Source organism: Trachemys scripta, chromosome 10 (assembly GCF_013100865.1).
Source record: "Trachemys scripta elegans isolate TJP31775 chromosome 10, CAS_Tse_1.0, whole genome shotgun sequence".
Lineage (NCBI taxonomy): Eukaryota > Metazoa > Chordata > Testudines > Emydidae > Trachemys > Trachemys scripta.
This window is the reverse complement of record NC_048307.1, coordinates 72,420,660-72,437,609: the sequence shown is the minus strand read 5'-3', so window position 1 is coordinate 72,437,609 and position 16,950 is coordinate 72,420,660. Positions and strand designations below refer to the sequence as shown.

The following is a 16,950-nucleotide window of genomic DNA, read 5'->3' as shown; positions in this document are numbered from 1 at the left end:
CAGGTAGATGTGAAGGAACAGGTGAAAAGAAGGGTAAAAGTGTCCTCCATTGGGAGAGCAAAAATGGAAATGCCTGAGTGAAGCATTTGGAATATTGCAAAGGTAATGATGTGGATAATATTCAGGGTGTCAAAAACTTCTAGGACTTGATCCTTCCCTGCCTTTCCTATTGTGTTGTCACTTACATCTGTGCAAAGTGCGGGAAAATGCTACCCTCTCAATGTGGTAGCCTTCTGTGCCCACTTTGCACAGGTGCAAAGGATACCAAGGTCCAGGTCTGCGGAGAATCAGGCCCTTTGCCATTCCTTTCCCTGTGGCCAGCAGGAGGCAGGCTGCTAGTTTCACAACCCTGGCACGAAGTCTGCCCTGATAAATCAGTGTCTCAGGCTACTGCCGGGCGCTCCATAACTCAGTAGGGAATTTGTATTGCAGCAGGGTTGGCGAGTTGGAATTGAAGGCCACTCTAGGAACACAGTTGTGTAAATCCTGGCCTTTGGCAGCCCTAGCTGTTTAGCTATGTTTCATAAATCAGGTCCTGTCGTGTCTGTCACGGCTTCCAGATGCCAAATTCTTTCTGTGGCACCTTTGTCAAGCATTTTAAAAGGGCAAGAAAACCAACAGCCAGGAGGTCATGATGAAGCACAATCTGACTCAGGAATTGGGCTTCAGACTGAGGAAAGAAATGAGAGCAGCCGGCGAGTAAGTGAGCAAGAGGCAGCAAGAGGGTGTCTATGTAATTCTAGGATCTCATAAACTGCATTCTTTGGGTGCATGTTGTCTCCAGCATTCAGGCTGCGTGATACATCTGACTGCTTCTCTGTTTTCACTGTGCCTCATGTTTGCTAGGCCCCAGACCATCAAAGATGCAACGGACCCACGTCCACCCTTATGTGCACATGCAGCACAGTATGCTGGCCATGAGCTCCCACATTTGTAGAGATGTGCTTAATAAAGCAAAACTCTTGTTCAGATGGATTGAATTATTGACCAGATTGCTTTGCTAACGAACACAAGCTCTGGTGGATGTGTCTCTTCCCTAGTACGAGACCCTTGATCCTCAACCAGTTTTCTCCCCAGTTTGAACATCCCTTGCCATGCAGATCCCACTAACTTATTTACTAGCTTTTCATTTCATCTGCCTAGGCACAACTTGCAAGTAAAAATTGTGCCCAGCCAGCGGAAACACAGCCTATTTACCACCAAACAGCTCATATTTTCTGCGTTCATGGAAACTGAAGCCCTATAGGCACAGGGAAGCGCTAGCACAAACTTCCTAAAACATACCCTGCCAATATGCCCCCAAAGTTATTCCAATAGCTGATGCATGAGACCCTGAGAGTGAAACTGGACTGTGAACTGAGAAACTGACTAGCTTGCTTTCATCATCCAAGCTGAGTGAAATGCATAGAGCAAACAAACAGCCTAAGTAAAGTGCATTAAACTTTCAAACTTCTTTCCATTTTAATATTTGAAGGTGTTAGAATGGTAGGCAAGGAGTTTTTTGTTTAACGGTATATGGTTTTTATCATTACTCTAAACAGAGACACTGGTTTTATGGCTCATTACAACAAATTGTCACACACCCTACTGCCTGCTAACCCTTAATTGCTCACTTCATTTTAATTGGTCTCCTACAGAATGTTTGAACCCCTTATGCTTAACAGTCTGACCCAACTTGTATTTAGCTCAGACACTCTGATTAGCTCTTTGAAGCCTGAAAGTTTTGTCTCAGCCACCATCAGAAGTTGGTCTGATAAAAGATATTAGCTCATCTACCTTGTCAATCTAACTCTTTAAACAGTTAAAGAATGGATGTCACCTTATCCCTTGCAAACAAGGTGCTGACATAAAAAGCTTTCTGGGGAATTAAGTCATACCATGCAATGCTGGTCATCAGCCTGTCATGACACTGATTGACAAGAATAGTCTGTTATTTAAATACGTGTTATATATTTTAAAAGCATTTTGATAGTTTCCAGACCTGAAGATGAAGTGGCTGCAAAGGCTTTCCAATGCAATATGACTTAAGGGCCAGTGAACCTCCAAGGCAAATAGGTGGGAACCAGAGCTAGCTCTTCTTAGGCCATGCAGAGTGACAGGCCCTAAGGCAGCATTTGTTGGCAATGTTCAAAGCTCTGCCGGTGAAATGTGGGTAAAAGATGCAGGAAGGCGCTGGGATCCCATCAGCGAAGCGTGGCACCGTAGTCAGCGCCAGTGAGCCGATGGATGCACTAAATGTGCCAGAAATTCAAGCTGAACAGCAACCATCACTTGCATCGTCGCATTATTTGACAAATAGAATCTTCCAGCCAGGACTGATGTTTTAAAAATAAATAACTTGAAAATCATTTGGGAAACTATAGTCAATGAATGCTGGAAATGTGGCTCTGATACACTGGAATGTGCTCTTCTCTTCCAAGAAGATGCTGCAGGTGGAAGAAAAGGAACAGTAGGTGATATGTGAACTTTATAGCAAACGTGGTTCCCTCCTCTTCTCTGTGGGATTGTCACATGGTTGCTGTCATAATAGCTTGTCTGCTCCACTCAGGGTTTCCTTGGTCTTGTTGACGCATTTGTGCAATACTTTTCAGAAAGAAAACAATCCTTCCTTAAACTTTCCTGGCACTTGGTTTGTAAGAACAGATGAACTGCCCTTCCAGAACAGACTAATGGTCCATCTAGTCTGGTATCTTGCCTCCAATAGTGGCTGGGGTAGGGTGGCACATGCCTTGCTGTGCACATTTAGAGCTCCTTGAAAAAATTCTTCCTGACCCTAGCTGGAGGTCAGTTGATGCCCTGAAGCATGAAGGTTGAGAATCCTGGTGGTAGTTATCTCTGTTACTGTAATGTCAGATGCTGTAGGAAGCAACATAACAGTTTACTGTACTCCATCCGGCCTCTTCTCAGATGTCCTATTTAGCTGGTTCCAGGAACTAAAGAACCACTTGCTGCATATTTAATCATTAGAGGAAGAAGAACAGAGTTGTATTTTATGTGCTATGCAGGCTCTCTGAAGAGTGTTACCTTCCTGGCAAAGTCATAGGGAAATTGATATTTCACTGTATGTGCACGTCTGCACATTTATACAGCAGCATGAATGAAGGAAGTGATGGGCATGGTTCCCAGCTGTGTGTATAACGCAGGGCTCATTAACCAAATGTTGCTAGAGTGGTCAAAAGCTATAAACCCAGGAAAACCCTTGAATAAGCAAAGTTAAAGAACCTGCCTTTTTGGGTAGCATCTGCACTCACTCATCAATTCTGAAGCTCATCCTAGAACCTACCTCCCTTCCAAGACCACATACACCACTCTCATCCCAAAAAAGGTACCCTGGTACTCCAGCCATAAACATAAGCCACTTGTGCTTAGAGGTGCTCCTCTTCTTTCATATGACAACTTGAAAAGCAACATAAAAGTTGATGTCCAAGTTTGTCAGCCACTCTGTGGCTTCCAGTGACATGGAATGTGTCAAGGCTGTCCCTCTGGGGAAAATTTTTTAGAGAAGTGCAGTTCACTAGGTGTTCCATGGTTTGGATGCCTTCTCCACATTAGCATATAGGGCTATCCTTCATTTTCCATTCATGTACTAGGTAATTACAATGCCCACATGAGGTTCTGATATGCTCGCACTGATCCATATCTTACATGGCATGGTGAAGCAAGGTGTTTGGTCTGTAGGATCCATAATCAGGTCTTGATTGTTGACCCTGCTATTTTCACAGCCTTTGCTACATGTCTTTTGGTTGCAGTCCTGGAGTTTTAAGAGCTTTGGCCACTAACTGGAAAGGGTTTCTTGAGTTAAGTTGACATCTGGGAGATCTTTATAGATGGGCAAGTCTGGGTTCATTATTGCATGGTCATATTCTTGTATCATTATTATGCTTTTCGAAGGGATGGTGGTAAGATATGTATGAGGTCAGAAAGCTAGACTTCCTGTTGACTTCAGCACTCCTGTGATAATTCTCATAATAGTGTTCAATTGCATAGTGACAAGTTTTTTATGTATGCTACAAACCCATACCGGCACACAATATTCAGCTGCTGAGAAGACGAGAATATGGCTGTGTGATAACAAACCCAGACTTTCCCATCTACAAAGATCTTCAACGTCCCTCTCTCTCCCGCCTCAAGATGCCACCTTAAGTTTAGGCACATTGATAGTAGGTGAGGCTACAATCCAGAACCACTCTAAACTATACCTGAAAGTCCGCGTGCCTTAGTTTGATGCCACAGAAAGCAACATTCAGGCACTTCTTTGCATGTTAGCTGCTCAGATGGAACTTGGAGACAGCTGTTCTTTGAAGAGACGTGTTCAGATTGCTACATAAAAAATGAATTCCAAATGGATAACAATCACTAACAACACAGATCACCCAGTGATGTAACTAGTCCTAAGCGTCCCAGAAAAATGTAGCCACCCTGTGCAGTCTGATTCTATCTGCATCAACTCAAAACCATGTACAGAACAATGTCATTTATGGGTGAGGTTGTCCCTTGCTGGGGCTGAAGCTTAGGATATTGTAGCTGCCCCATTAGGGTGCTGGAATTTCACCCTCTATTCAGAGTCTCCTCCTAATCCCCCTCCCTGCTCCTTGCAGCATAGTCCACTAGAGGATGAGATACTTTATGGCAGAAGTTCACCTCCTTCCCTGGGCCAACAACACCTTCATTCCCATGAAGCAACCCAGCCCTCTGCCCAAGGACAGAAGACCCCGTTGGTTGCTCCCTTACCTTGCTCAGTGATATCTGGAGCTCTCTATTGAGCCATCAAGGCAAGCTTCATTACTGAAAGGTGGAGACAGTTCTACCTTGCCAAACTCTCTTAGGTGGAATATGAGGAACGTTTAGTCTGTGCTCATCTATGGGGGAGACTATTTTAAAGACTAGGATCAGACTGGGACAGCAATGTGCCAGGAGTGAGTGCAATCATAACACCAAGGAGATGAACCTACAAAAGGCCTTTGCTGTGACGGCTTTGGTGCTGTGAAGTGTTAGAAGCTGCTGTTCAAAGATTTCCCCCCCCCCCCTCTTTTTTACTATCTGCCCTTTCTTCCCTCTCTCTTTCTCTTTTTCTGTATCTTGCACGTACATGTATGCATACAGTCAGAAACCCTTTCAGTTTGGTTAGTGTGGGATGAATGAACATTTGTTTTAAACATTCCCCGACAGAACATTTCTGGGGCAAAAGAGGGATAAAAATCAAATCAAGTGGAGACCAGGAATTTAATTTTTCCTATCAGAGCCGATCTGTGATGCTTTATCTCTTGATAAAAATTGATATTTAATCCCTCTGATAATGGGAGACTGATTGTGCTGCTGCCTCATAATTTTTTGTTTGTTAAAACTCATCCCTTCAGGAGGATCTCAAATCAGAGGCAGAGATAGTGCTGTGCCTCTTTTAAAGATGCCGCATATGTTTAAGAACGAGCATTTCTTATACTGTAGGTGGGATTCAGCAGGAAATGGGTCTCCATTCCATAGAGACAGTATCTGTGACCAGAGTGCACCCCCGGCTTCAGAGCCCTCCCTTCAGATAACGAATTGAACTCTTCTCCCCTACAAATGGTTGGTTGTTTCCCTGGGTATCGTGTCTTCCTGCTGCATCTGATGCTTCTCGTTCCCAGCTCTGATTGGAACACTACCCCATGCTTCATTCTTCATGTCACACCTGGAAAGTAGAAGCTAGAGATCTAATCTGGTGGGATCCAACTTGATTTTAACCTACTGTTATAGAATGATCGGGCCAAATCCTGAGGTCATGTTTTTCCTCATTCTTCACTTGTCCAGACTCCCTGGGAGTTTTGCCAGAGTAAGGACTTCAGGAATAGGTCCATAGAAATTAGTGAAGGAAACGTCTGTTAAGTCACCTCCTCTCGCTACTGGGCAGCGTAGGAGTGTTCTGTACAAAATAGCTTCTAGTGTTTGGGCAATCTAGATGTACATGAGCTTCTACCACTCCCTAGCGGAGTCTCTTCCTCAGCCTAACAGATCTCACTGATATTCAGCCTAAATATTCCTTTGCTAAGTTTCATCCCATTAACCCAGATTTCACCCCTGTGTAGCACTCTAAGCAATTCTTCTTCCTCCTTGCTGTTATGCTCAGAGAGCAGGCAGTGTCAGCACAGGAGACTGGGGAGGAACTGTGTTTTTCAGAGGGAGAAAAGCCCCAGGCACCAGTCGGAGCATTGCACACAGTATGAACAGCAATCTGCAATTCCCTGTGAATACCCTGGGGGACCCTATCTGCATTGACCCCAGCTGCAGTCTCTCCCATTGGGCCACATGTTATCTTTTATACATGGAAAGAAGCCATGACTAAGTCAGTGGGGTTGGTAGCTGTAGACTGAGGGGAGTATATGGCCCTGAGTTCAGAGAAAGTCCTTGGGGCAAATTCACTGCTGGCATAAGCAGGCACAACTCCATGGAAGTACATTGTAATAGGCCAAAGGCGCGTTTGGTCTCTTGCATGTGTGACTCACCAAAGAAATCACTGGAGGGTTGCCAAACCTTTGCCCTTAGTTGGTTGAAGTCTGCACTGCAAATTAGGTAACCTATAGGTACCTCTGTGTATGAACTGTGAGTATGCAGCATGAAATGTTGGTGCAATAGGTTACAATATTACCATTTTGGAGTTGGAGACTTATTAACGTTCTGTCCCTCTCAGGTTCACTTTTTATACATTATCATATGTCACCCTGAACCCATTACACTGTCATATAAATTATCAGAGTTTCCTTTCCCCATCATTATAGATTGCCATGGGAGAATGTTTTATGACAAAGGAAACTTTCTCAGCCTTTTTCTCCTGCCTGATTCATTTCAGGTGAAATCTGCCCACGGATTTAGCAATTCTCTTCGGACCTCTGCCCCGGACTTAACACACCAGCTACCCAGGCCTGGGAGACACGTGAGAGAGCTCGGGGGAGTTGTGATCCCACAGCCCAGGGTCAGCATTCAGACTAGTCCCATCTGTGGGATACACTTTGGCTGCGCTCTTGCTTAAATGCCCCCTGCTCTTCCTGGCTCCCACTAACTGCAATTCTTAGTTGCTCTTACCCCTGTTTGTCCGGTACCATCACAGCAGGACTCATTCACAAATGTACCCCTCCAGGAACTAGGGTTGTCACTTGTCCAGGTTTTTGCAGGATCATCCCTGTATTGAAGTAGCTGTCCCGGGAAATCTGTAAAGGTAGAATCGCAGAATATCAGGGTTGGAAGGGACCTCAGGAGGTCATCTAGTCCAACCCCCTGCTCAAAGCAGGACCAATTCCCAGACAGATTTTTGCCCCAAATTGCCCCCTCAAGGATTGAACTCACAACCCTAGGTTTAGCAGGCCAATGCTCAAAGCACTGAGCTATCCCTCACTCTATACACAATGCCAGCTGTCCAGTTTATGGTATCGGGATCATTCCAGATGTCTTGGTTTTTTTGTACCTAAGAGGTGGCAATCCTACAAAGCAATAGTACTTTCATCCCCCTTCTACCTGCCATGCTTCAGATAGATTGCCTCAATACAACAAGGCAACCTGTGTTGTTCTCATCCCAAGGCCTGACTTTCAAAACAGCCAGAATGAAAATTGGTGATTTGCAGTACAAAATACTTGAGAACATCTCAAATTGCCTACTGTCTTTAGAACAAATTCAGGCTATGGAGTGGGTCAAATGTGAGCTGTGAATGATAGATACTCATATTCCTTTAACCCTAATCCAGTGCCAGCTACATCAGCCAACTAGATAATCTGTTGGAAGGGCAATCTGTGAGATCAGTGTTAGTGCTAACAGCAGCATGGAGACTGTGGGAAGGAGGAAAAGGGGATGCTGTGGCAAGCCATCCTCCATGCTCTGTAGGCAAGGTGCCATGTTCCTGGAGAAATAATGCATGGCAACTTCTTCCCATGGCTTTCAAATGCCTCAAAATAGATCTAAAACCATATTTGACAGCTCCCCGAGTGTAAAGACCAGCAGTGGCACCGTGTCAAGCTGCACCCAGCCTGAGCAGCGTGTGCCTGTGTTCTGACTGGCCAATCATCTCTGAACATCTTGGATTCAAAGGTGAATGAATTCAAATGACACATGCACAAAAGGAGGTTGCCAAGCAACCTGGAGCCTGAAACACCCCACCAGGGTATGAAAGTAGAGAACAGGCGGTTCACGGCCGAGACAATTTACACTTGTAATGTTCCCTTTTTGCCATTTGGAACAATAATAATACATGTATTATGTACTTAAAAAAAAAAAACAAACATGTCCTGAATAATGCAGGGATGGAACAGATGGAGTGGGAAGGAGCTTACCAGGTCTTGTGGCAACTGAAAGAGACTGACAACTCTGTATCAATGTCTCACGTCTCCTGTGATATCTGTAATCAGTGGCCTCACGGCCAGCTGCTTTTATATATTCATCCCATACAGTGTTCTTGGAGCCTTGTTGTGTCTGCCTCACACCATATAGTGTCTGCTCTCTGGCTTAGTGTAGCTGTCAGGCTTTGGGGTGCTGAATGTCTGTGTATTAACAGTGTTGCACAAGATAAAGCCCTATCATGCTTAGGGGCAGACATGAAAGAAAAACTTGGGTTGTCCAGCCCTGAACTTCCAAGGAGAGAGAGAGAGAGTGTGTGTGTGTTAGCAGATGGAGAGACTCCAAACCCATACAGTCTGAACTCAATGGGCTTTGGATATGTAACCTCTATAGGCTCCCTTGAACATCCCAGTCCTATATTGTGTCGATACCGCTTATCTTTACAGTGGGCAGAGTCAGATCCAAAGAACCCTGGGATTTGAGGAGCTCAGAATCTCCACCTGGATCGGGCCCATCTGGAAATGTGCTGCTCCCCATCACGTGTTCTTTATGCTGAGGGACAATGGAATTTTGTTGGTCCCTCATGTTTCTCTCTGCCTCTGTTGCTGGCTCCCCCATTTGCTGTCATAATCTTCAGCAACATCAGAATTGCCTTTGCATCAAGATTTGATGATGTCATAGCCAGAGGAGTCTGACAACAGGTATAAGATTAAGCAGCAGGTGCAGGCAAGCTGTGTGGAAGACACACATCCCCTGTTTTCATGCAAATACCCAGAGTCATAATGAATGAAGGGAAGAGAAAGAGAGATGGGGACTGTGTGATATGTTAGCAGAATTCTTACTTCAAAGGCCATTTTTCAAAGTTTCCCAGGAGGTGTTGGTGTCTCTTTAATCCTTCACCTCAGGATTCTTGGCATCTGTTGGCGCTGCGTTATATTCTGGACATGTTGAAATGTAACACGGTGTAACAAGACATGATCAGTTGGATGAGGCTTTATGTAGCATGAAAAGGTTTCTGTGCTTTCTCTTTTTATTATTTACATTCCCAGAGAAGGTTATATGCCATGTGGGCTTTGCAAAGATAAATGGCTAACCCGTGCTTTCTGGCAGCTTCCCCAGAATTCAGCAAGGATTCTATCTAAAAACTGGTCTAATACTTTTTATATCTGGTCTCAAATTTTAGCCTTGAAGGACCCATGTGAGAAAGAGATCCCGAGTGACTGTGCATGTCATGAAACCACGTGCAACTGGGCACCACTGACAATTAGGAGACACTCCAGACTGGAACAGCAGAAAGAGAGGCAGGACAGGTGTCAAGTGCACTGTGTAGCCCAGCAGTGGCACAGCAAGGGGTGAATTGAGTCAGGAATGTGGTGCTTCAGCAGAACTCTGTATGGAGCCAGCACTGCAATAGCAGGGGGAGTTGGAGGTCAGGACTGAGTGCATCTGTTGATTTGTGTCCAAGAAACTCACACCGTGCCTGTCTATGCTTAGCATGATTGGCCAGAGCCGCTGTCCAGCACTTTCATGAGCAATAACATTCATCACCTTTACTGAAGCAATATTAATGCAGATAAGTGTCTGAGTGGCTTAAAGTACAAGATCAGCTCACTCCTAGGCTCCTGCTTACCACAGAGCTAAATCTATCTTTCTGGAATATTTCAGTGGAAGGGAGTTTTATGGCTGTGTCATCAGCTTTTTGTTCTATTTACTGCGTGTCATTAGTCTTCCTGCAGGGTGCAATCCAGGGAAGCACAGCAATCCTGCATGGGATTTATCAGAGAGTGCTGGTAGGGAGGGAGCATGTGCTAATAAGGTCTCCAGTAGCATGCAGCGCAGTGGTTGGCATGCAACTGTATTGCAACTCTCCTGTGGATGGAATGTCAGAGCTGCTCACATGTAAGGAACTCGCTCTGTAGGGTCTGCGTGTTTTGAAAGGAGGCTTCAGTTGATGTACCAGAGGCCTCTCTATTTGGGTCATTGTTCCAAGGGTCATGTGTTCCACCCCAGCCATACCATATATCTACTGTTAGCTGATAAATTTCAATAGCATTCACGTGTGAAGCCAGGAGAAGAACCCCCCCGTGAATTTGCTAGAACCCTTGGGCCCAATCTTGCAAGGTGCTGAATGCCGTCAACAACCCATTGTCTTCAGTGAGGGATGCGGTCACTCAGCACCTTGCAGAAGTCCTCGGAGGGTGCAGAACCCAGGCAAATGAAAAAACTCAAATAACCTCCACTGGGTCTCTAGAAATAAGTTCTGGACATGCTCCAGCCTCTTTTGTAGCATATTGTCCAGCTGAGACAAGGGGTCTCGGGTCGCCCTGTGAGGTGAGCAGGATTCAGGCCTCTTACATCACTGGCAAAATTATGGCAAAACCTTCCAGGGCTTTTGTGGATAGCACGCTGACCCTGCTCTTGGTTTTCCTTTTGGCTGATGGCAGAAATACATATGCTGGAACGAGGCCTCTCAATTAACATGCTGCACTTGCTCCCACGCAGAGAAGAGATAAGAGTTGTTAAAGCTGTAGTCATCAATTGCAAAAGAGAACACATTTTATTTTGCTTTGTGCTATTTACAGCTGTTGTCCATTCAGAGTTCTCAGGAGCCTCATTCCCCGCTACAACTGCACAGCCCCATAAGTTTAACTCAGCAGTGAGACTGAAAAACCGCACTAAATCATGGTGATGGGGGAGAGAAGAAAATGTCTGGAAATGGGAAAATGTAGCTGATGTCTTTGCAAAGGCTGAAGTTTTTGCTTGTTGCTACTTTAAAGTGCTACAGCCAGACGGCATAGAGGCTGTAACGGAATAGAAGCCTCACCCTCTGAGACTGGCAAAATGCTGCTAGTGGCTTTTCAAAGGCCAGGGTGATCCTTTCGTGCAGTTTTTAAATGCTCAAGGCATTTTCTGTATTTTGATCAGTGAGTCATAGTATGCGAACAATGTGGAACTAATATAAGGCTGTTGGGAAACTGAGTTCTAGTTCACGTTGCTTTACTGGACTCATGATACGGCAGCTCTGTGTGAGTTCTCAGATCACAGGTACAGCTTACATTGTTTTATACCCGCTTACTCGTTGGCAGGAGGCGAGGGGGCTGGGGAGGAAAGAGGGAGAAAGAAAGAAAGACAGGGAAATTAACTCTAGATCTGAGTCTGTAGCCCAGACACTTACAATGAGGAATAACTAAAGAACTGCGTATGCAGTTGTCAAGAAGAAGCATGGTCTATAGGTTGATACAAATGAGTAGGAAATGAGAAATCTGAATTTTGTTTCCATCTCTGCCACAGTCTTGTTTTGTCAGGCAAGTTACTAGCCCTCTCTTTACTATACCTATTTTTTTTGAACATGGAAATTATGAGGATTAATCCATTAATGTTTGTAAAGTGGTTAGAAATCCACGGATGACGTTGGGATCCTCAGGAGGCGCTATAGGAGGGCGAAGTATTATCATTTGTTAATTCGGTATTTATTTACAATATTATTGCTTACGCAGTAAAGTGCAGCTGATTCCTTTTGTGGGGGCCACAGTTTCTGCTTGATACTGCCCCAAAGGCTTGTCAAGCAGGGTCCCCTTGAGCAATATAGGTACAGCAAAATAATGTTACATATTTCAGAAATGATCTGATAGAACTGGACAAAATCATCTTGGCATTGGTGTGACACTAACAAAGGCTGGTTTGCACAAAACCAAAATACACAAAGTTGTGCTCAACATTGTGAATACTCACAACAATATTATTTTTAAGCAAAATAATTCTTCTTCTTTCACTTTTGTCCCCAGTTCTTGCCCATATCCCCACTCCTGCGCTCTTCTCCTCCATTCCAACACCGATCATCCCCATTCCCAGATCCTGCCTCTCCCTCCATGGAGCATGCTTAGTGAAGATGGAATGTGCAAACTGAGATTTTTCAGAGGCTTATAACTTGGCCAAGTTTAGACATTTTTTCACAGGAACAGCAAAAGACACATCCCTGTTATCATGGTGACTCCCTCTAACTCCTGTCAAGTTTCAACTCCCTTCACTAAAGCATGAAGGTGCTAGCGTTTCTCAATGCAATAGTTGTATGATTTTTTTTTAACATGGGCAAAACAACATTTTTAGCTGAAATTTCCCAAAATATTTCAGCTTTAGGCAGACATCTGGCACTGAAAATTTCAACCCCAGCAATTAGTTTGGCAAAGTTATAAGCAACTGAAAACAGTGTCTTATAATTGAATGTGTCAGGCAATAGTAACTATACGTGTCACTAGTTGCACCACCTATATTTACTTAAATCAGGGAAATAATCTATCTCTTACTTTAAGTGAGTATGTACTGATGGTTGACCTCAGAGACTGTCCTCTTTGCAGCCTGCCTAGATAAAACCTATATCTCTATTCTTCCTTTATTTTGTGCAAAGTCACTTGCACAGTTGTAACACCAGTGGGTTTGATTCCCCCAGCAGTGCTAATACTTTGCATCTCAGGCCAAAACCCTAAGGGCATGTAGTTGCTTAGGGGCTTGGAATGTTATCAGCTGCTCAAGGAGAAACACAAGGTGAAGTTGGCCCTTAGCAAATGAAATCCTGTCCTGTCACCTTTAAGCATCAGTGCAATTTGTCATTAACTTACAGGGTCAAACTTTCATAAATGGCCTTGAAATCTGAAGCTGCAGTTTCATGCAGAAAACCCTATAGCTGTGCATACAGTTGTCTATGCAGGCAAGTTCAGGGATGGTCGGGTTCTATGTGCAAAATCGTGTGTGCAAATTTGACAGCCAGGATGAAAATATGGCCTTTAGAATTAGGAAATGTCAAAACCAAGGGAACACTGCCTCTCTGTTGGCTTATTGTCATATTATTCTCTCCAGGGATTAAAAGGCAAAATGCCACCCACAAAGATAAAATACAAAACAACGTCCTGTCTACGTTTTATTTTCTGTTTTATAGGCAATCGTCCCTATGTGGTGCTCATGGCACGTGTTCACCCTGGGGAGAGCAATGCCAGCTGGGTAATGAAGGGGACCGTGGAGTTCCTCGTGAGCAATGACCCCATTGCTGAGCTCCTGAGGAAATGTTTCATTTTCAAAATCATCCCCATGCTCAATCCAGATGGAGTCATCAATGGCAAGTAAGTTGTGACAACCTTTGTTTACCCTGGGGCTGTCTGAGAAGCCTTCCCTGGACCTATATGGGAAACTTTACCTCAGTCTGGGCAGCAAGCCTTATCTCTGGGAGCTGTTGGTCAGGAGAACATCCTTCGTATGGATCCTGGCATTCCTGTGTTAGTCACATATAGCCACACAATAGTCACTTGTTTGGTGTCTGATTTCACAACTGTGAACCGTGAGTAGCAATAATAGCCCTCAGCTGCCAGGGCAGAGCTCTGCCACAACCACATGGCCTAACTTGGCTCTAGCTGGCTAAACAGAAATCCATCTGTCCCTGCTAAATCATTCAGTGCAGACGTCACCTGCAAGACAGCAATGCTTGGGAATAACTTGCTTTAATTGATGTTTTGCATAGCCTGAGACGGGGGGAAGAGGATTACGGATCTATTTTACCTTTGTGCTTTCATTTAAATACTTCCACCCAGTGATGCTCCCTTCATCTCCCCACTCACATTTCTTGATGGATTTTGAGCCCTCCTGGGCCTAGGGAATGCTGATCTGCTCCGGATTCCCTTGGGGGGATGTCTGCACAGCAAAAGCGGTGCATGGGCTCACCTACCTGAGCTAGCCTGGGTAACAATAGAAGTGAAGACCGTGCCGGGAGGACTTCAGAGCGGACAATGAGCTGAGTACGTACCCTGGTGTTTGCTGGGCTTGTATTACCTGTGCTGCAGTGCCCACGCTGCATTGTCTTCGCTGCTATTACCCTTGCTCGCTGGATTCAAGGGAGCTCAGGTAGGCTAGTAGTACACGGCTTTTACTGGGCAGACATACTTCTGGAGTCTTCTTTGCATGCTCCCTCCTTTCCCACCCCAACACATGCATACATGGTCACTCACTCCCTCGCTCTCTTGACTGAATTGAAGAAAGCACTATCCTGCTTCTGACATAGAAACCTGAAATACAAGGTAGCCAATGAGGTGGAGAGAGACCCTATTTTAGAACTGGGCTAGATGAGATGGGCTTGTGGGATATTTGGGGAAACCCCAAATGCTTCTGAACATGGAGTTTACCCACTTGCAATGGGTATTTGATAGTGGCACTATAATATATTCACTGTCTTCTTTTAGGGTGATCATGTCTCCCCCTGGTTCAGGCCTCAGCAATTATAACTACCTGCTGATTACAGCTAGAGGAGTTACTCCTTTTGGTCAGGTTGTAGGGACTTCCATTTTTGGTGCTGAAGGTGTTAAGTTTTTGATCCTCACTGGTGACCGTGGTTCATGCGTGTGCATGGCCACAGTTTGTTATAATAGGCTAATCTCAAAAGTCTGGGAAATTGGTTCAGACAAGCACTCAGAAGTCTGGCTGCTCCTTCAGACTTCTTGAGTGTGTAAAACTGTGTTGGGATCTTCTGGGAACACCCTTCCCTGTGGCCTGTGGACCCTTCTGATTTTGGTACAGGCTGGATGGGACCTACGGGTGCAGAGACAGTAGCAGAAAATGAAAAACAATGAGAGAAACCGAACAGAACTTTATCAAACTTCCCAAATCAATTCATTCTGAGTTGGTGCAAAAGCTTCAGTGGGCAGGTGCTGGAGGTTGCTTTGATATTCCCCAGCCTGTCACAATGCTATGAACCATCATGTCATTCATGATATATCACCTCCAAGGAAGCTGGTACAACAGCAGCTTGGCAGCTCCATTTGATGGAAAAAGACAACCCCTGAGTGTTCTAGGTCTCTGCAGGCATTGAATGCCCTAATCCTTCCAGGCAGCAAAGGCAAATGGAAGGTGGATGGGTTTTTTGTTCCCCCTGCCTCCCTTTCACTGTACTTAAAATCTCCAGCAGATGGAGGACTGGAGGGAATGACTGACCTTTCTTTCTCAAGCATTCAGGAGGTGACTCTTTAAGGGTGGGACCTCAGTGGGGAGGACAGAGCTCTGCATGGCACTTCGATGAAGTGCCACTCTGTGCTCATGTCACCCAGGAGGAACTCCGCCTCACCAGGCGCAGAGGAGCTCAAACCTGACTCGGGTGATGGGAGCACCTCTTGCTTGAGAGATGAGCCAGGAGATCCTGGTTCTATTCCTGGCTCTGCCATTGACTGCATGGCCCTGGGCCAGTCAAGGCTTGACTAGATGACCAGTTAGTGCATGGCACGTTGGGGTGGAAATCTATGGCACCCTAGCCTGCCACGTGCTAGGGGTTCCCTGCTGTGCTTTGATCTCCTCGACCTTGGAATGGGGGTAGATAAGTGCGCGTGCCCAGTAGGGAACTTCTAGTGTGCAGTAGCAGGTCCGCCTGGCCGGTTAGTGCATGGCAGGCTAGTGTGCTGTAGATCTACACCCAGCTTGCTGTGCACTAACCGTTCATCTAGGCAAGCCCTCAGTTTGCCTTTTTGTGCCTCTGTTTTCCCAGCTGTAAAATGGGGATAAACATAGATGTTAGAGATGGAAAAGACCTATATCTAGTCCATCTCCCTGCAAATGCAGGATTGCTGCCCATGGTACATTTACAAATGTTTTACCTGGTCTAGTTTCAAATGTTACATTGACTATTCCACAACCTAACACATAGTATAGCATGCACAGGAAGGGTTTCTGATACTCAGTGTATATTTTCCCCATCTTTTAATTTAATCCCCCCATTCCTGGTGACACCCTTTATAATTATGTTGTGAGGCTTAATTAAAGTGTGTAACATACTTTGAGATCTTGAGGTGGAAGGCGATAGAAAAGTGCCTAACTCTATCCATCCACCTGCTTTTGTAGCTTCCAATTTATTACACAGTGAGAGAATGGAGATGCCAGTGTTAGGGGGCAGGAAGACATCTCACTTGTGTATTAACATGGCTTCACCCTTCTGTGCCCCCTCTCCTCTGGTGAGATATCCCCCCCCAGGCTCGCTTCTTTCTCATAATTCCATCAGAAATAATAGCTGGAGAGGCGAATGATCTCAAAACCTCCAGTTTTCACACCAGTGAGATACTTCTGTGTTGGCCTCCACTTGGGAGCCATAAATGAGTCAAGAGAGCCACGTACTGGGATTGTTATTAGTTTGTATTACAGTTGTGCACAGAGGCTCTGACTGAATTCAGTTCCCGATGGTGTTAAGCCTTGCACATGTACACAGTCCGAAGTGGTATCTGCCCCAAACTGCTCACAGTTTAAATAGACAAGGCAGGCAAAGTGTAAGAGGAGAAACAAAGGTACAGCAGTAAAGTGACTTGCCCAGGGTCACACATGTTAGTGGCAGAGGTGGGACTAGAACCCAGGCCTCCTGACTCCCAGTCCAGTGCCCGCTCCCTGGAAGCGGCGCGGGCTGAGGGACGTACTGGCCGCCCTTCCCGCAGCCGCCATTGGCCTGGGACGGTGAACCGCGGCCAGTTGGAGCCGCGATCGGCCGAACCTGTGGATGCATCAGGTAAAGAAACTGGCCCGGCCCGCCAGGGGCTTTTCCTGACGGGCCGCGTGCCAAAGGCTGCCGATCCCTGCCCTACTCCCTGCCTCTCCTGGGCCAGGATTCCCCCTCCCCCCACATCTCATTGCCTCCC

The 16,950-nt window shown here is 45.5% G+C and overlaps 1 protein-coding gene across 1 annotated transcript in view; it reads left to right on the top strand.

The window, feature by feature from the left end:
* AGBL1 (ATP/GTP binding protein like 1) overlaps nucleotides 1-16,950 on the top strand; it is a 388,187-nt gene that overhangs the window by 137,161 nt on the left and 234,076 nt on the right. Inside the window, exon 18 of the mRNA XM_034784899.1 lies at nucleotides 13,233-13,413. Coding sequence (XP_034640790.1) covers nucleotides 13,233-13,413 — 181 coding nt within the window. The remainder of the gene's footprint in view (nucleotides 1-13,232; nucleotides 13,414-16,950) is intronic.